The sequence below is a fragment of the Oenanthe melanoleuca genome, chromosome Z (assembly GCF_029582105.1).
Source record: "Oenanthe melanoleuca isolate GR-GAL-2019-014 chromosome Z, OMel1.0, whole genome shotgun sequence".
NCBI lineage: Eukaryota > Metazoa > Chordata > Aves > Passeriformes > Muscicapidae > Oenanthe > Oenanthe melanoleuca.
In genome coordinates this window covers 368,208-388,502 of record NC_079362.1, presented here as the reverse complement: position 1 = coordinate 388,502, position 20,295 = coordinate 368,208, and the positions used below count along the sequence as shown (strand labels likewise).

Here is a 20,295-nt window from a genome sequence, read left to right as displayed (position 1 = left end):
CATCTGGCCCCGTCCTGACGGGACCAAGAGCTACTGCATGGGCGATCTCTGGTTTAATCTGGATGAAGGCTTGTTGTTGTTCTGGGCGCCAATGAAAATCATTCTTCTTCCGAGTAACCTGGTAAAGAGGGCTCACAATCTGACTGTACTCGGGGATGTGCATTCTCCAAAAGCCTATAGCACCCAAGAAAGCTTGTGTCTCCTTCTTGTTAGTAGGTGGAGACATAGCTGTGATTTTATTAATAACATCAGTAGGAATCTGACGTCTTCCATCTTGCCACTTCACTCCTAGGAACTGGATCTCACGAGCAGGTCCCTTAACTTTATTCTTTTTGATGGCAAAACCCGCTTCCAGGAGAATTCGGATAATTTCCTTTCCTTTCTCAAACACTTCTTCTGCTGTGTTTCCCCACACAATGATGTCATCGATGTACTGCAAATGTTCTGGAGCCTCACCCTTTTCCAGTGCAGCCTGGATCAGTCCATGACAGATGGTGGGACTGTGTTTCCACCCCTGGGGCAGTCGGTTCCAGGTGTACTGTACGCCCCTCCAGGTGAAAGCAAACTGCGGCCTGCATTCTGCTGCCAAAGGAATGGAGAAAAACACATTGGCGATGTCAGTGGTGGCATACCACCTTGCTGCCTTGGACTCCAGCTCGTACTGCAGCTCCAGCATGTCCGGCACGGCAGCGCTCAACGGTGGGGTGACTTCATTCAATGCGCGGTAGTCCACTGTCAATCTCCATTCTCCGTCAGACTTGCGCACAGGCCAGATGGGACTGTTGAAGGGTGAGTGGGCTTTGCTCACCACCCCTTGGCGCTCCAGCTCCCGGATCATCTTATGGATCGGGATCACAGCATCCCTAGTTGTCCTATATTGCCAACGATGTACTATTGAAGTGGCAATCGGTACCCTCTGCTCCTCTACCCTCAGGAGTCCCACGGCAATTGGATTCTCACATAGTCCGGGCAGGGTGTTCAATTGCTGGATTCTCTCCGCCATCACAGTCGCTATCCCAAATGCCCACTTGAAGCCTTTTGGGTCCTTAAAATACCCGCTTCGAAGGAAATCTATTCCCAAAATACACGGGGCCTCTGGGCCAGTCACAATCGGGTATCTCTTCCACTCTCCTCCAGTTAGACTCATTTCCGCTTCCACTATGGTGAAGTCCTGTGATCCACCTGTTACACCAGCAATAGAAACGGTCTCTTCTCCGACACATCCTGATGGAAATATAGTACATTGCGATCCAGTGTCCACTAAAGCTTCATACTCCTGTGGTTCCGATGTGCCAGGCCACCGAATCCACACGGTCCAAAACACTCGGTTTTCCCTGGCCTCACCCTGGCTAGAGGCAGGGTCTCCCTAAGCCTGTTTATCCTTTTTGACGGGGACATAGGTCTTAGAAGTTCCTTCAAGTGAATCGGACATGTCGTCATCATCCTCCTCATACGTGGCACTGTGATTCCGGGCGACTGGAGCTGCTCTCTTTCTGATGGAACCTTCTTGTTGAGCCTTGTCTTCCTTCAAATCACGCACTCGTCGTGCCAGAACAGCTGTGGGCTTTCCATCCCACCTCTTCATGTTTTCTCCGCAGTCACGCAAGAAAAACCACAACTCCGCACGCGGGGTGTACCTTCTCTCCTCAGCAGAGGAGCGTCTGCGTTGACTGCCAGGACGTCCAATTTGCACAGCTGAGATTTGGAGGAGATCCTCCTTGATTTTCTCTCTCAGCTTCTTATGGTTTTCCTCCAACTTATCCTCCAAGTTCTGTAAACGTGTTTCTACGGCTGCAATCCTGGCATGCGTTGGGCCATGCACAGCATCAGCGTACGCCCGAAGCTTCTTTGCCATATCAAGCACTGTCTCGTATAGATCTTCTCGTTTCATGATTGCAAGAGCTGAGGCATATTCAGATGGTCCAAGCCTCACAAGCTTCCTCCACATAATCGGTGTGCACGGTACCAGATCTGGATTTCTAGTTGTTACATCATCTGAGAAAATAATTTCTTTCACCGCCATCTCTCTCAAACGTTGGATTCCCTGCTCGATGGTTTTCCATTTGGTCTGCTGCATGTACAGGTCATCAGCGCAGAGATATCTTTGTGCCACACTGTCCAATACACGTGACCAGAGGCTCTGAGGATTAGCTCCCCTCATCATACCTTGATCGATGACTGGATCTTGAGACAGGGATCCCAAATGTCTCGCTTCCGTGCCATCCAGGATAGTTGCCTCACCGGCCGCATCCCAAAGCCAGACTAGCCAATTAATTATGGATTCATCAGGTCGCCTTGTATAGTCTTTTCTTAGACCACGAAGATCTTTCAGGGAAAGGGACTCATTATTAGTTTCTGATCTCCCATCAGTCACTTTAGCTTCGGATTTTACATCAGGGGGAGTTGAAGGTCCTTCTCCTGCATCCTCCTCATCATCATCCTCCCCCGGCCGATCTGTTTTCTTTGTGCACTTTCTACTCCTGGTACTGGTAGCCACAGCCATAGGTTGAAGCTTGCTGTCTAATTTTGCCCCTGTCCTGGAGCCTGAGGAGTTAACTGCAGTCTGAGTAACTGGAATAGTAGCTACGTTATCTCCCTGTTCCCTCTCCTTTGTTTGTTGTCCTACACTATCTAACAGGGTTCGATAAGCGTGTGCCAGAGCCCAGCTCACTGCAGTGATTTTCTTTTCCTTAGAATTGTCCTGACACTTTTCTTTTAAGTACTTTGCAATCTTGACTGGGTCTTGAATTTGTTCAGATGAAAAATCCCAGATTATAGGTTCAGAAAACTCTTTTAGAATTTGGCCCAGTTCCTCCCATTTGCCACACCACTCAGAATTCTTCCTACTCTGCTTTGCTACCAAATCAGGGGTTGTAACACCTGCATCCCTAGAAATCTCAGCTTTCATTCTGTATAAACTGCAGACAGTATAGAAAAAACTTACTAAATTAAATACCAGAAAGATGGTTTCCTTTACACTCAGGGAGAGCTGAACATTTTCTAACAGAGATGTAAATAATTCAGGGGAGAAGAAGGAAAATAAAGGCAAGAAATCCTCTTTGCTTGCTTCTCCTCTAATGAATTGAGTGCACAACACAAACCACGACTTGTACAACCCAGAAGTGGATTCTAACACCTTCATAAACTTCTGGCAGATCATAACAACCAAGCCTAGCCCAATGAGTATTTTGGTTAATACCCCTTTCATGAAAAAACTGCGTGCTAGAGACAACATTGGGCTATCTCTGAGTAAGAGAACAGGCCCAAAGACCACAGGGGTATTAAGATTTCAAAAAACTCTAAAGAGCAAACATACAGGCAGGCTTCCAATCCAAAAGACATCATGGCTTCAAAAAACATACTGATATCAATACAGGCAAATTAAAACAAGATGTTATAAAGTTTTTTCCACTTTCTCCCTCCCCGTACGGGCCACCAAATAAGAAATGTCCTAGTTTGGACAAACTTAGGGGGAAAAAACCCCAGAAGAGCTCCCCAGGGAATAAACCCCCAATTCTTTATCCCACTGGACTTAAGAAAAAAATATTTCACTCAGGGGGGAAAAGTGGAAAAAACCTATTTATTGACACATACAAGGGAAACACTTCCCAGCACAGATCCAGATGACAAAAAAAATTTTCACCGAGAGAGAAAAAGAGACGTGGACGATTCGATCTTCACTAGAAGGACGAGATGCTTCTCTGGCCGGTGTCCAGAGGCAGGCCGCAGGGTTCCTCCGGAGCGAGCTGGTGCTGATCCTCAAGAGGTGAGAGGGGGGAAAAGGGAGAGGGAGAGAGAGAGAAAGGAAAGAAAAAACAGCCAGCAAGCCTTAAACAACAGCGAGCTAAAACAAATAATTCAAGCAATATAAAGCCAAAAAAAATCAAGAAAAAAACAGCTAACTAACAAACCAGGCAACAAACTACTACCACAGCAGCAAGAGCCACACACAGCAGCAGCCAGAGCCAAGCGAGCCACCGCAAGAAGCGGAAAAAAAAAACCAAGGCCAGTCCACAGAGCCGAGCCCAGGCGGCCCCTCCCCTGGGAGCAGACAGCTTCATGGCCAAGGGGGGCAGGGTGAGAATTCAGTCAAAACACCAACCCAGGACACTAGTGCAAACAGAAACGTTCTGAGATGTTTCAGAAGAGAAAGGGGATGCTGAGAACTAACACAGGTCTTGAAATCGCTATTGGTTTTGTTTTTTTTCTGTTGGTCCACATTTAATTTGGGATTTTTGGTTTTAGTTTGGATTTCATTGCTTGGTTACTTGGAATTTTTTGGTTTTGTGGAGTGATTGTGGTGGATGGTTCGGTGTTAGGTTTTTTATTTTTTTATAATACTATTTTAATTTTCACTCTTACCTTTTTTGTGTTACTATTTTCTCTTTGTTTGATTCTTGCCTTATACTTTCTTTCTTTCTTTCTTTCTTTCTTTCTTTCTTTCTTTCTTTCTTTCTTTCTTTCTTTCTTTCTTTCTTTCTTTCTTTCTTTCTTTCTTTCTTTCTTTCTTTCTTTCTTTCTTTCTTTCTTTCTTTCTCTTCATTTTTTGTTAACAAAAGCTTTTTCCATTGTTTCACTTAGAAGCAAATAACATTTTATAATAGCCTTTCTTTGAAATCACAACCATTTCAGTTCTGGGCATTTCCTTGTTTTATAAAATATACTTCCTCCAAAAAACATCTTTGCCAGTTCACTTTCAACCTGAAGCAGCTGTTACGCCTCCTGCTGCTCCTCCAGATGGTAAGTCTGTTTTTCATGCAATTGGAGTCACTTGGATTTAGGTTCCTAGCCAGCATCTCCCTTCATGCTATACAGCATCTGTGGACAAATAACAACAATAGCTAAACATAAAGATAATGGATTAATAAAACTCGTGCAAAGAGAAATGTTCTGAGATATTTTTCAGAAAAGAAAGGGAGTGGTGAAAGCTAACATAGGTATGAAAATTTTTGTCAGGGAGAATGTAGACTAGGTTTGTTTACTGGATTGAATGAACCCAACCTAGCTATTATAATGATAGGGTGTAAAAGATTTATCGAAGTATTTGTAGAACTTCAAATAAAATACTTTTGTTTTCCACCATTTCCGATGTCAGGGTATTTGTTGTAATCTCCTTTGTCCAATAAAGATTATTATCTGTAATCAGATGCCCTCTGTTTCAAATAAGCACTTAAGAGTAGAAGCAAACAGTTATAAATACTTCACATATGTGTCTTTGTGAGAGGGATTTAACAGCAAATGTAGATTCTGTCTTGATTTGTTTTAATACCTTTTTGTTATTCCAGCATGCTGGGAACAGCCTAGACACGCAGCCTACAATTTGTTAGGAATTGACAAACCCGCTGGTAGGACACCCTCCAGAACCTACTCTGTGCCTGGAACTGGCAGAATCTCTGGTGTGTCACCCTAAAGAACCTATACTGTGTTTGGAACCAACACAGCCTTTCCTTCCAGCCATAAATATTTCATTTCTCTTCATTTTCCTTTTAAAATTTACTTTCTCTGAACAGAATACTTTCGCTTTCCATGTGTACCCCAAGGAATCCGTAAACCTCATGGTCCTGATCCTCATGGTAAGATTCCTTTTTAAACAGTTACAGTCACTTGGATATGGTTTCCTCAGCAGCATCTCCCTTCACGCTGCACAGCATCTATGGCAAGTAACAACAGTAGTTAAGTGCAAAGATAATGCAGCAGTAAAGTAAGTACTATCAGGAATGTTCTGAGACTTGTTCTGGAAGAGAAATTGGGTGCTGAAAGCTAACAGAGGCATGAAAATTTCTGTCTGTTTGACTGTCAACTAGTTTTCCTACTGGATTAATAAACTACATTTTAGCCATTATGAAGAAGAGTAAAAGATGCCTGCAAATATTGTTCCCACTTCAAATAAAGTGCTATTGATTTCTAGCACTTCCTAAGGCAGGATACTTGTGCTAATATCCTTTGTCCTATAAAGATTAATATGTATAATCAGGTGCTCTGTGTTTCAAATAAGCAGTTAAGACAAGAAGCGAACGGATGTAAGAACTTCACGTATGTGCCTTTGTGGAAGGTATTTACAGCAAAACCAGATTCAATCTTGATATTGTTGCCCGATGCCCCAAAAAGAACACAAACTAACAGAGTTAGTTTATGCGGTGCTTTATTCAGGGCCCGGGGAACCTGCAGACTAGCGTCCAAAGTCAGGATCCCACAGTTCCCTTTTTCCGTCAGATTTTTATACCTTTTTACAAAATGGTCTACTTGCAAAAGTACACATTCTTCAAGACAATACAGATACATAAATCTTGTAGATATCATTCCTAAAAGTTATAAATTCTACATGCTTGTCTACTCAGAACTATAGGCTACCCCCCTTAATCCCCCTTGCATGTTTTCCCATCACCAGAACCCTTTATTTATTATTATACTTTAGCTTTATCTTGTAAGTTTCTAAATGTCCTATATGCTCTACTAATTCCTTATTGTTTTCACAGTTCTAAATGTTCTATACGCCCTACTAATTTCTTTAACTATTGTTTCACAATGTTGGTTTCCAGGGTCTGTCTGAAAACTGCAGTTTTCTAAGCCTTAGCATGACTACTACTATATCTACATTAGTCCTTTTTCTCATTATTTCGGTATCAACTCCCCCCTTTTGAGCATTCTTCAGATTTTCTGCAAGGATGCTCAATTCTTCAAGTTATGGTTTCTATGTAGGATGGTGAGTCTTCGAGTTGGCAGGATTACTTCTTTCCGAGTCAGTGCTCTCATAACACGTCGAGTATGAGTTCCTTCTCTGGCAATCATTCCTAAAAGACATCTATACATAATCATGCATACTACAATAATCAATACAATCATTATTACACATTGTACAATTGATGATATCCAACCAGAGACTTGGATTCCTAGGGAGCTAAACAGTGCTCCTACCCAGTTATGTTCAGCTTCCTCCTGGACTTCATGCACTTTTGTTTCAATTTGTTCTAATTGACTTATGTCCTTTTCTACTTCTTCTGTGATGTTTGGGATATGTACGCAGCAATGGTCAACCTTTCCTTGGAGGTATCCACAGACTCCATGTTCTTTTAATAAAAGTAAGTCTAATGCCATTCTATTTTGGATTGTCATTCTTGTCGTTGCCTGCAACTGTAAGTTTAGATGCCTAAATCCTTTCTTTGTAACTGCGGCCATCTTCTCAGTTTGTCCTAATAATTTGTACAGCATCTCCCGGTTTCTAGATGTAGAAATTGGTGCAAACAAGGATTCCAGTACCCATCCAAATTTAACTCCTGATGAGGGTTCATGCCATTCATCTTCATCTCCCAGTCCTAGTTCTTCTGCTACTTCATTTGTTTCTCTCTTTGCTCGTGACTGCATCTCTTGCTGCGTTAATTTAGACTGTTTCCAAAAAGGACATAATGTGGGAACCCCTAAGGTAATTTGTGTTACAGGCCCGTCTAACGGTAAATGTGTTCTCCATTGTCCATGTCCCATAATCCATACTAAATTTCCTGGACTCCTGATAGTTGTATCCTTACAGCTCAAAGTTTTACCCTTCTGGTCCTGCGGGAAAGCTCTTCCTGGAATTGTATGGTTAAGTTTTCTACACTCACAACCCCATTTTATAAGCATTCTGACCGGTGCCCAACTAATTTGATTCCCTGGAGTGTCACAGGTGAGAATTTGGGTGCAGTTCCAATTTTCTTTTGTGGCGCTCAAAGTTTTTGTAGAAGTGCTGCTTTGAGATACTTCTGTGTAAGTGGCATTTCTGCTTCCCGTCCATTGGACACACCAATTAACTTGTCCGATGTAACTATAATGTTCTAATATGCTGGGGCCCCATACCGTTTTCCAACTGTCCCACGAGGATTCCTGCCGGGACGAGTTCTGGCATATCATTTCATAATAGCTTTCATTTTTTAGGTATTCTTTTCTTTTGCCAATGTGGTATAAAACATTCCCACTTAGCAGCATCTTCAGGTTTTACTTTTCCCCCTGCCACTACTTGAATTCCCCAATCCCTAATTTGTCCTAACCTCCCATGGCTAATTAGACAGTCCTTATAGGTTAATAATCTTAATGTTTCTCCAACCTTTTCCCATATTTCTTCAATTTCGATTTTATTTCGTAATTTTAATTTACAACTTCCATTTTCACCTCTTTTTATTAGGGGTAGATTTCCTACCGGAATCACTCCCCAAAGGATTGGTTCCCCTGCAGCTTGTGGCAGAGGTAAACATGCCGTTATTTTTGATACGTTTCGTATTTGTCCAAAATCTTGAATTAACCCTACTACTAAGTTTTGTTGTTCCTGGTTTCTCTGTAATGCCAAGCTTGTATCTCTCAATCCATCCCACATATCTACCCGTGCACTAACTGGTATTACCTGCACCGAGTACCCCCTTCGGGTTTTATTCTCTTTCAGAATACCTACATTTATGTCCCCATAATCAAAGCTTTCTCTAATCCACACAATGCATGAGAATTGTCCTACCTGATCAACTTGCATATGAGATATTGTCAATGTGGTGTTACATCTGTGCTGTTCCATATCCCAAAATGTCACGATTCCTTCTGTAAATACCTCGTCTGTGGTGATTTGTTTCCAGGTTACCTTTACTTCTTTTAATCCAGTTATCTGGTTGTCAGAAAACAAACAGGTTAAATTTACTCCCGCCCCCTCAGGCACCATTACATCTGGCTCCGGAACTGTAATTTTAACAAATGCTTCTCCCACCTGCATTATACAGACTAATGTTAAAAGAACTAAGTCCTTGCCCCGAACACCAGCTTTGTTGCTGACAGAGGCTGTACTTCCCATCTTGACGGGACCTTCTTGATTCGAGTGTAGTGAATCCAGTTTTCGATCCCTTGGACTTTCACTGCCGTGTAGGTAGTCATGATCACCTGGTGAGGACCGTCCCATACTTCTTTCAAGGGTTCCGTATTCCAGTTCTTCACATATACTTGATCTCCTGGCTGTATGTCATGGACAGGATTCTCCAAGGGCAGGGGCCGGTTCCACTGCAATGCTCCTCGCAGCGCTATAAGGACTTTATTTAAAGACAAAATGTAACTCAACAATGCTTGATCTCCTACTAAGCGAGGGTCCCCTTTGTAAGTTGTAGTATGATATGGTTTGCCATACAAAATTTCGTATGGACTTACTCCTATCCTTTCTCTGGGTTTAATCCTGATTCTTAGCAAGGCTAGAGGTAGTGCCTGAGGCCACTGTATCTTCGCTTCCTGACAAATTTTCTTAATCTGCCCTTTCAATGTCTGATTCATCCGTTCTACTTGGCCACTAGATTGTGGTCTCCAGGGCATATGGAGATTCCAAACTATCCCTAACACTCTGGCTACCTCTTGGACTACTCTAGCTACAAAGTGAGGTCCTCTATCTGAGGACATTCCTAATGGGATTCCAAATCTAGGGATGATTTCCCGTAGTAAAGTTTTAATTACTTCCTTTGCTTGGTTAGTCCTGCATGGGAAGGCTTCTGGCCACCCTGAAAAGGTACACACATACACCAGTAAATAATGGTACCCTTGTGCTTTTGGTAGCTCTGAGAAATCTATTTGCCAATAGTCTCCTGGTTGCGGCCCCACTTGTAACTTTCCTAGTTGTATTTGCCTTCGTGTCACTGGGTTATTTTTAATACAGACTGGACACATGGCGTTAATCCGTTTTGCCACTGTTAACATCTGATTGGAAATCACCTTACGTTTTAAAAATTGTACCAATGCGTCTGCTCCCCAATGGCACTTGTTATGTTCGATTTCTAAAATTGTTTTCATTACTTTTGCTGGCAGTACAACCTGACCTTCAGCAGTGACATACCATCCTTTTTCGTTCTTCTGGGCCTGAACAAATTGAGCAAGCTTCTCATCTTCATGTGTATACCATGGTTTCTGCTCAAGAAAAGAAGTGGCAGGGTTAATTCGCACTGGCAATAAAGCTAATTGTGTCCATACCTCTCGAGAAACCTGTTTGGCAACTCTGTCAGCCAGCTGGTTTCCTTGGAATGCTTTTCCCTCTTCATTTTGATGTCCTTTTACATGCATCACTGCTACTGCCTGAGGTTTATGCACTGCTTCCAATAGTGCTAATATTTGTTCTTTGTGCTTAATTTCTGATCCTTGAGAATTCAACAGTCCTCTTTCTCTCCATAGTGCTCCATGTACATGTATTACTCCAAAGGCATATTTTGAATCAGTCCAAATGTTTACTCTTTTCCCTTGACTCAGTTCTAAGGCTCTTACCAGAGCTTGTATCTCGGCTTTCTGGGCTGAAGTTCCCGGGGTTAAAGCTCGAGCTTCTATTATTTGTGTCAAAGTCACTACTGCGTATCCCGCATACCTGGTTCCGTTTTCCACAAAGCTGGATCCATCTGTAAACAGTTCCCATTCCGGATTTTCCAAAGGTTCATCTTTCAGGTCATTCCGGCTGGCATATACCTGTTCAATGATTTCTACGCAATCATGTGTCAATTCGCCTCCTTCTTCCTGGCTGCTGCTCCTAAGAAATTCTGCTGGATTGAGATGATTGGTTATTTTTAATTCAATGTCATCCTGTTCTCGGAGGAGTGCCTGATATTGTAACATGCGACCCGACGAGAGCCAATGCCCTCCTTTTTGTTCCAAAACTGCAATGACCATATGGGGAACAAATACTTCCATCCTTTTTCCCAAAGTCAATTTTCTGGCTTCTCGAATTGGAAGCACTGTTGCTGCCACAGCCCTAAGACAACTGGGCCATCTGGCACTTACAGAGTCTAGCTGCTTTGAGAAGTACCCCACCGGGCGCTTCCATGAGCCCAATTTTTGGGTGAGAACCCCTATTGCCAGTCTCTGTCTCTCCTTTACGTATAGTTGAAAAGGTTTTGTGAGATCTGGCAATCCTAGTGCTGGGGCTTCCTTTAAAGCTTGTTTCAAACTCTGAAATGCCTTTTCTTGCATTTGTCCCCACTGAAACACAGGGCCTTTGGCTGCTTCATACAGGGGTTTTGCTTTCAGTCCAAATTCCGGAATCCACAAGCGGCACCACCCTATCATGCCCAAAAAGGATCTTAACTCTTGCGGATTTCGTGGTGTGGGTATGGTGCAAATTGCTTGTACTCGATTGATTCCTAACTTTCGCACCCCTTGTGAAATTTCGCAGCCTAGGTAAATCACTTGGGCTCTTACCAGCTGAGCTTTTTCTTTCGATACTCGGTATCCAGCTTGTCCCAGCATATTAAGTAATTCAATGGTGAGTCTAAGGCAAACATCCTTTTCTGCGGAGGCTATAAAGATATCATCAACATATTGCAGGAGAACATATAAAAAAGGTGATTCTTTTACCTGAGTCATCTTCCATTCTTCTAACTCTCGAGCCAATTGATTTCCAAAAATAGTTGGTGAGTTTTTGAATCCTTGTGGTAGACGCGTCCAGGTGAGCTGCTTCTTACGTCCCGTGTCTGGGTTCTCCCACTCAAAGGCAAAGTATTTCCTACTTTCAAGTGCCAAGGGGATACAGAAAAATGCATCTTTCAAATCAATCACTGTGAACCACTTAAACTTTTCCGACACAGCTGTCAACAACGTATACGGATTAGCTACTACTGGGTGTATATCTTTAGTGATATTATGAATTGCTCTTAAATCTTGAACTAATCTATACTTACCATTTGGCTTTCTAACTGGGAATATCGGAGTATTGAATTCTGACTCACATTCCTGTAAAATTCCTAAGCTAAGAAATTGTTCAATCATGGGTGCTATTCCTATTCGTGCTTCCAATTTCAAAGGATATTGTTTTACCCTTACTGGGGAGGCTCCTTCTTTTAGTTCTATTACAACTGGTTGTGCCGCTTTTGATTTTCCAGGTACTCCTGTTTCCCATACCCATGGTACTACAGCTTGCTCTATTTCTTGTGGTATTTCTACTGCTTCTACTTCTTTCACTACAAACAGCTTAGCAATATTCTCCTCGGGAAATTCTAATCTTATTCTACCTTTTTCAAATATTATCTTTGCTTCTAACATTGACAATAAATCCCTCCCACATAGTGATTCTGGGCTATTTGGCATATATAAAAATCGATGGTCAAATTCCTTCCCCCCAAATTTTATATCTAATGGTCGCAAAAATGTTCGTTCCTCAACTTGTCCCGTAACTCCCACTACTTGAATAGTAGAATCACTCAAAGGTCCTATCTTAGTGTTGACAGCTGAAATGATGCCCCCGTATCTACTCTAAATTCTAACGGTTCCCCATCTACTTCCATTATTACCTTTAAATCCTGGTCTAGTCAGCTCTGATTCTGGTAATTCCCCATCATAAAGGCCTGGGCGACACCTTGTGGATTTCCCGGGAGAGCACCTGTATTCATTAATCCCTGATTTCCATCCCCACTGGCTATAATTCCTCCCCCAAAACCCATCCCTTGGTTGAGAGGACACTCATTTTTCCAATGTCCTCTATTTTTACATAGAGCACATTGGTCTGTCCCCAGCTGCATTCTTCCTCTTCCCATATTCAATTGAACCCATGAGTCCTCCCGCACCCATTGGCATTTCCCCCTTTGCTATTCCTCTTCCCCTCCCTCGTCCACGTCCACGGCTCCCTCCTCTCATATTATTTCCAGCCACTTGCTGTAGCACCGCTAACATAGTAGCCTGTTGTTTCCTGGCAGTTTCTTTTTCCCTATTATTATACACCTTCCATGTGACTTCCAATAGTTTATCTAAATTCCGAGTATCTTCCCCCTCCAATTTTTGTAATTTCTTTCTAATATCTTCCTGGGACTGCCCCATAAAAATTAATGCTAGCTGTAATTTTCCCGATTCTCCCTCAACTTCTAAATTAGTGTATCTACGAGCTGTCTCCTTAAGCCGCTCTAAAAAGGTTGATGGAGACTCATTCTTTTCCTGTCTGACCGAATATAACTTAGACCAATTCAAAGTTTTTGGTATTCCATTCCGTATTCCTTCTGTTAACAAATCCTGATAAGCTTTAAGTCTCCGAGACCCGCCCGTCGAGTTGGGATCCCACTCCGGATCTTCCCTAGGCACTAAGTCATTTACTGTACCATCCGCAAGCCGCAACCTAATCATTTCCCGTGCTTTCTCTGTCATGGCTTTAAACACCATTTCCTTTTCAGTAGAATCCATTATTGTGTCTAACAAAACTTGTAAATCATTCCAATCCGGGTTCTGAGTCTTAATTACCATTTTTACCACCCGTGCAGTCCGTTCAGGATCTTCCCTATACGCCCCTGCTGATTGTTTCCAAATCAGTAAATCATTCGGAGAAAAGGGAACTTTCACTATGACCCGTTCCCCCTGCGGCCTGACTGCTTCACGCAGCGGCACCATTAAATGAGCACCTCCCTCCTTTTTCTTCCTTTCTACCTCCCACCGCCCTCTCCGAGTTCTTTCACATAAGGGGGTACGTGGTATATCTGCGGTTTCTATTTTTGTTTCTTGATCCTCCCTTTCTACCTCTAGCATACTTTCTCCACGTTCTTCCATCGGAGGGGCACTAGGGGCTATCAGCAAAGAAACATCCTCTTCAGGTTCCGAAAACTTAACCGAGCATTCCTTCTCTTTCTGCCACCCCTTACATCCTTCACAATTCAGTTTTAATGATTCAAAACCATGATCCCACACTCCTTTTGCCACTCCGGTTTATCTTTCAAATAATAAAAGAGGTCTAGATACAGTATTTCATCCCATTTTTCATTACTTTACAGGAAATGCATCAAAGGTGTAATAATGTCAGGATTCAGTGTACCGTTCCTAGGCCATTGCATACCATCGGGTTCATATAAAGGCCATACATGATTACAAAAATCAATCAACTTCTTTTTACTTAATTCTTGACCAAAATTCCCCACATTCCAATGTTGTAATATACAGCCCAAAGGTGAATCGTCTGGGATTTCCATCCCGGAACTTGCTAGAGTTTTAAACGTTTTTAAAGGCATCATTGCACCTCTTTTTTTTTTTTTTTTTTTTTTTTTAACACAATACACACCACACACAACACTGACACCCTTTCCACAAACCTTGCCTTTCTCGTCTCCGCGAGTGGCAAGTGCTGAACCTGCGCAGTCACTGCCGCGTCTGACGGTCAGCGCCTAGGCTTTTCCACAACCTTAAAGACGTCTGTGACCCCCGTGCGGAAACGCCGTTCCCACTTAATCGGCAGGCCCCCCTTTCCCTCGATAAAAGGAATAAAGCACCTTCGGGCTTACCTCCTGGTCGTCCGTCAGGCGCGGGGTCGGGCACGGGTTGATGTCCTCCCCAGAAATCACCTGGTGCCGGCGTGGAGTGGATCAGCCCACGAACCGCCCCTGCCGCCTCCGGAGTCCCATCTGGGTCGCCAGAAAACTGTTGCCCGATGCCCCAAAAAGAACAGAAACTAACAGAGTTAGTTTATGCGGTGCTTTATTCAGGGCCCGGGGAACCTGCGGACTAGCATCCAAAGTCAGGATCCCACAGTTCCCTTTTTCCGTCAGGTTTTTATACCTTTTTACAAAATGGTCTACTTGCAAAAGTACACATTCTTCAAGACAATACAGATACATAAATCTTGTAGATATCATTCCTAAAAGTTATAAATTCTACATGCTTGTCTACTCAGAACTATAGGCTACCCCCCTTAATCCCCCTTGCATGTTTTCCCATCACCAGAACCCTTTATTTATTATTATACTTTAGCTTTATCTTGTAAGTTTCTAAATGTCCTATATGCTCTACTAATTCCTTATTGTTTTCACAGTTCTAAATGTTCTATACGCCCTACTAATTTCTTTAACTATTGTTTCACAATGTTGGTTTCCAGGGCCTGTCCGAAAACTGCAGTTTTCTAAGCCTTAGCATGACTACTACTATATCTACATTAGTCCTTTTTCTCATTATTTCTGTATCAATATGATTTTCATTTTTTCTTTTTGATTCCAGTATGCTGGGGGGAGCCTAGACAGAGATCTGACACTTTGTCAGGAAGTGACATACCCTCTGGTGGGACTCCCTACAGAACCTACAACGTGCATGGAACCGACACAAGCTCTGGTATGTCACCCTACAGAACCTTTACTGTGTCTGGAACCAAGTCAGTCTTTCCTCCCAACCATAACTATTTCAGTTCTGTCCATTTCCTTGGCTTTAATATTTACATTCCATAAAGTAAATATTTTTTTTCGTGACAGAACCTTTTCCACTTGGCTTTGTATCTCGAGAAGCCAGTACTCCTCTTGATCCTGCTCCTGATGGTAGGTCTGCTTTTCAAGCAGTTTTAGTCACTTAGATGTGGGTTCAGAGCCAGCATCTCCATTCATGCTGCACAGATTCTCTAGACAAAAAAACCAACACTAGTTAAGTGTAAAGATAATGGATTAATAAAACTCGTGAAAACAGAAATGTTCTGAGACAATTTCAGAAAAGAAATGGGGTGGTGAAACTAACACTGGCATGAAAACTTCTTGCCAGGGAGACTGTAGAATAAGTTTGCATACTGGATTAAATAAACCCACCCTAGAAGTTATAATGATGGGGTGTAAAAGATTTCTCTAAGTATGTGTAACACTTCAAATATAATGCTTTTGTTTTCCACCATTTCCGAGGTCAGGATACTTGTAATGTCCTTTGTTCAATAAAGATTATTATCTGTAATCAGATGCCTTCGTTTCAAATAAGAACTTAAGAGAAGAAGCAAACAGTTATAAATACTTCACATATGTGTCTTTGTGAGAGGGATTTAACAGCAAATGTAGATTCTGTCTTGATTTGTTTTAATACCTTTTTGTTATTCCAGCATGCTGGGAACAGCCTAGACACGCAGCCTACAATTTGTTAGGAATTGACAAACCCGCTGGTAGGACACCCTCCAGAACCTACTCTGTGCCTGGAACTGGCAGAATCTCTGGTGTGTCACCCTAAAGAACCTATACTGTGTCTGGAATTAACACAGCCTTTCCTTCCAGCCATAAATATTTCATTTCTCTTCATTTTCCCTTTAAAATTTACTTTCTCTGAACAGAATACTTTCGCTTTCCATGTGTACTCCAAGGAATTTGTAAACCCCGTGGTCCTGATCCTCATGGTAAGATTCCTTTTTAAACAGTTACAGTCACTTGGATATGGTTTCCTCAGCAGCATCTCCCTTCACGCTGCACAGCATCTATGGCAAGTAACAACAGTAGTTAAGTGCAAAGATAATGCTGCAATAAAGTAAGTACTATCAGAAATGTTCTGAGACTTGTTCTGGAAGAGAAATTGGGTGGTGAGAGCTAACAGAGGCATGAAAATTTTAGTCAGGCAGACTAGAAAATTAACTTGTTTAGTGGATTAATAGAACCCACTCTAGCAATTATAATGATGAAGAGTAAAAGATGTCTGTACAATATTGGTCCCCTTCAAATAAAGTGCTATTATTTTATGCAGCACTTCCTAAAAACAATATACTTGTTCTAATGTCCTTTGTCCTTTAAAGATTAATATCGAATTTTGGGTGCTATGTGTTTCAAATTTGCACTTACAACAAGCAGTGAACAGTTACAAATACTTCTCATATGCACCTTTGTAAGAGATATTTAACAGCAAATGCAGATGCTGTCTTGATTTGCTATTTCTTTATTTATTTATATTTTAAATTCCAGCATCCTTGGGTGAACCCAGACAGAGATCTGACACTTTGTCAGGAAGTGACATACCCTCTGGTAGGACGCCCTACAGAACCTACAACTTGCATGGAACTGACACAACCTCTGGTATGTCACCCTACAGAACCTTTACTGTGTCTGGAACCAACACAGCCTTTCCTTCCAGCCATAACTGTTTCAGTTGTGTGCATTTCTTTGGTTTTAATATTGACATTCTCTGAAGTAAATTGTCTTTCTCTGGCAGAACCTTTTCCGCTTCGTTTTGTACACCGAAGAGCCAGTACTCCTCCTGATCCTGCTCCTGATGGTAAGTCTGCTTTTCAAGCAGTTACAGTCACTTAGATGTGTGTTCTGAGCCAGCATCTCCCTTCATGCTGCACAGCTTCTCTAGGCATAAAACAACAATAATTGAGTGTAAAGGCAATGGAGTAATAAAATTCAAGCTGATTTACCAAAATAAGAATATTGGTCTCATTGCGATGCTCAACTTTGATGGAGAGAAGACTCTCTAACAGTTCAAAGTTAGAAAGTGTATGTTTATGCAGTGCTGGGCAGCAGCGTGAGGTAATCCTCTAATATGCACTGCAAAATCACCGGTGATCGGAGTTTATTTAGTGACAAAGGGTTCAAACAAATACATATTCATAACAACAGCCCCTCCCATCCCCTGCTTCCTATGGTAATTAGTGGAATAGCTATTAAACATGAGTGATTGACTTTTTAAATTAAGTCTGGGGTAGTGTTTTGTTGGAGGGGCCTTAAAAGGAGGAACTCTCAACCTTCTCTATTAGTGACAGTATCAGTGATTTCTGGGAATAGTCCAGTTTTACAAAGTCTGGGTTTCTGGTTGCATTGTCTTTGTTTCTTTGGGTCCACTTACTTGTCTCATCTTTTCCCATTGTAAGCACAGCTGAGCAAACATAAATGACAGACAATCGATTATTTAAGTTTCAGATAACTACCTCAAGCTCGGTTTTCCTTTCAACTTCTAACTTTTCATTATTTTTAGCCAGGTAACTAAAATCCTAAGATCAGTGTTTCAGTGCTAACAGAAATGTTCTGAGACATTTATCTGGAAAGGAAATGGGGTGGTGAAAGCTAACACATGAAAATTTTTGTCAGGGAGAATGTAGAGTAAGTTTGTTTTCTGGACTGACTAAACCCACCCTAGAAGTTATAATGACGGGGTGTAAAAGATTTCTCTAAGTCTGTGTAGCACTTCAAATAAAGTGCTATTGTTTTCCAACATTTCTGAGAGTAGGATATTTGTTGCAATGTCTTTTGTCCAATAAAGGGTAATACCTGTAATCAGGTGCCCTCTGTTTCAAATATGCACTTTAGACAATGAGCAAACAGTTCTAAGTGCTTCACATATGTACCTTTGTAAGAGGTATTTAGCCGCAAATGTAAATTTTCCCTTGATTTGGTGGTTTTTTTTGGATTTTTTTTTTTTTTTTTTTTTTTTTTTTTTTTTTTTTTTTTTTTTTAATTCCAATATCTTTTGGAGAATCTAGACACAGATTCTACACTTTGTCAGGAAATGATATACCCTCTGCTGGGACACCCTACGGAACCTATTCTGTGTCTGGAACCAACAGCCTTTCTTTCCAACCATAATAATATCAATTCTGTTCATTTGTTGCTTTTTGAAATCTGCTTTTTCTCAACAGAATCCTTTCTGCTTTCATTTGTACCCTAAGGAATCCATGCCCCTTGTGGTCCTGTAGTGATGGTAAGTTTCCATTTCAAGTAGTTAGAGAGCCTTGGTTATGGGTTCAGAGCCAGCATCTCTCTTCATGCTGCACAGCATGTGCAGGGAAATAACAATAGTATTTAAGTACAAAGGTTATGCAGCAATAAGGTAAGTACTATCAGAAATCTTCTGAGATTTGTTTCAGAGGAGAAAAGGGGTGGTGAAAGCTAACACAGACCTGAAATTTTTTTCAAGGAGACTGCAAAATTAGGGGTTTTTACTGGTTAAAAAAATACAGCCTAGGATTTACTATGATTAAGTGTAAAAGACGTCTGTAAATATTTGTCTCACTTCAAATAAAATGCTATTTTTCCCAACACTTCCTAGGGTAGGATACTTGTGCTAATGTCTTTTGTCTAATAATGATTAATATCTATAATCAGTGGCCTGTGTTTCAAATAAGCACTTAAGACAAGAAGCAAACAGCTATAAGTTCTTCACATATATTCATTTGTGAGAGGTATTTAACAGCAAATCTAGTTTCTGTTTTGATTTGTTTTTTCTTTTCTTTTAATCCAGTGCACTAGAGATACCCTAAATACAGATCCTACACTTTGTCAGGAACTGACATACCCTCTAGTGGGACACCCTACAGAACCTACTCTTTGTCTGGAACCAGCACAACCTCTGGTGTGTCACCCTACAGAATCTATATTGAACCTATATTGAACCTCTTAACTATGTCTAATTTAAAACATCTTAATCAAATAAATGACATTAAACCCTTTAAATTCATTAATATCAAAACCAATAGGAAGTGCCTAATAAAATGTCACGCATCCAAGCTATGAGTTTGTGCAGGAACTGTAATGACACACAGCAATGATGTTACCCTGGAGGACTTTTGTCCATCACACACCCCTGGGATGAACTGATGCTTAGGAGCCCCAGTGGTGCAGTGAGCACTCAGCACAGAAATACCCCCTGCACCTCTCTGTGCTGTCCTGGGCATTCCAATGCTTTCTCAGCTCCCACAGCTCACAGGCACAGCCTGGGGCTCACAGGGAACCATCAGTGTCCTGGGTCTCTTGCTGGGATGTTTGTGATGTTGGTGGGGGTTTCCTCCTCTCCCTTGGGAGGAGGAGCACAGCGATGTTGGTAACTCCTTCCTACCCAGTTTTGGGTCCAACTGAGTTTGTTTTTCACCTCAAAGTCCTCCTACAAGCTCTTTTTATCCCCCTCGTTCCCAGTCCTGCAGATTTTTGGGCTTTCTGTCGTCTCCAGAACTGTCTGTACCCGATGTAGCTGAGGGACCCTGCAGTGACCTGTGCCCAGGCTGGCTTCTGTCCCTGAGCTGTCCCTGCTCTCTGCCCCAGCGCCAGTGCAGCCGTGGGGCTGCTCCTGCCACTGTGAGCTGAAGAGGAGCTGCACCAAACCGGGCTGTGCTCTCCTGCATGTGGGAGAGCTTCCCCAGGGCAGGAGCGGCCTGGGCTGGATAGAGCCAGGGGAGTCTGGAGACAGGACAGTGTCTGGCCAAAGCAGAAATCGTGTCACTGGTAGCACCAAAGTGTCACATTTCCTGGGCTCAGGCACAGAAGGTACAGGACAGTGACAGCACGAGGCTGAGGGGACACTGACTCACCAGTCTGCTGCTGGAGGAACCTGCGTTTCCTGTGCACTCAGAATAGGTATGGAGCATCCCCCAAGCCATTCTCAGAATGGGCTTTGCTGTGACTTTTGCTCGTCCTGCTGCAGATTTTGCAGACAATTGTGAATAAAACCATTTAGTAGAACCAGAGTTGGGGTGACAAGCTCTGCATTTCCAGAACAGCTCATTGACAGGGTGAGATGGTATCAGTGGACCCTGGATCAAGCTATGGATGCTTCAGCAAGAGTGGGTTTTTTAAGGATGATTACATCTTCATCCTTGCTATGCTTTCTCTGACAATTGCATCTCTATTTTATAAA

At 42.2% G+C, this 20,295-nt stretch overlaps 1 protein-coding gene across 1 annotated transcript in view; it reads left to right on the top strand.

Annotated features, from left to right (window-relative positions):
• The window catches only part of LOC130264898 (uncharacterized), a 44,470-nt gene extending 25,556 nt beyond the window's left edge, over positions 1 to 18,914 (top strand). Inside the window, exons 6-15 of the mRNA XM_056513520.1 lie at positions 4,690 to 4,740; positions 5,286 to 5,396; positions 5,511 to 5,573; positions 14,935 to 15,045; positions 15,183 to 15,245; positions 15,788 to 15,898; positions 16,013 to 16,075; positions 16,632 to 16,742; positions 16,879 to 16,941; positions 18,907 to 18,914. Coding sequence (XP_056369495.1) covers positions 4,690 to 4,740; positions 5,286 to 5,396; positions 5,511 to 5,573; positions 14,935 to 15,045; positions 15,183 to 15,245; positions 15,788 to 15,898; positions 16,013 to 16,075; positions 16,632 to 16,742; positions 16,879 to 16,941; positions 18,907 to 18,914 — 755 coding nt within the window. The remainder of the gene's footprint in view (positions 1 to 4,689; positions 4,741 to 5,285; positions 5,397 to 5,510; positions 5,574 to 14,934; positions 15,046 to 15,182; positions 15,246 to 15,787; positions 15,899 to 16,012; positions 16,076 to 16,631; positions 16,743 to 16,878; positions 16,942 to 18,906) is intronic.
• The last annotated feature ends 1,381 nt before the right edge of the window (positions 18,915 to 20,295 follow it).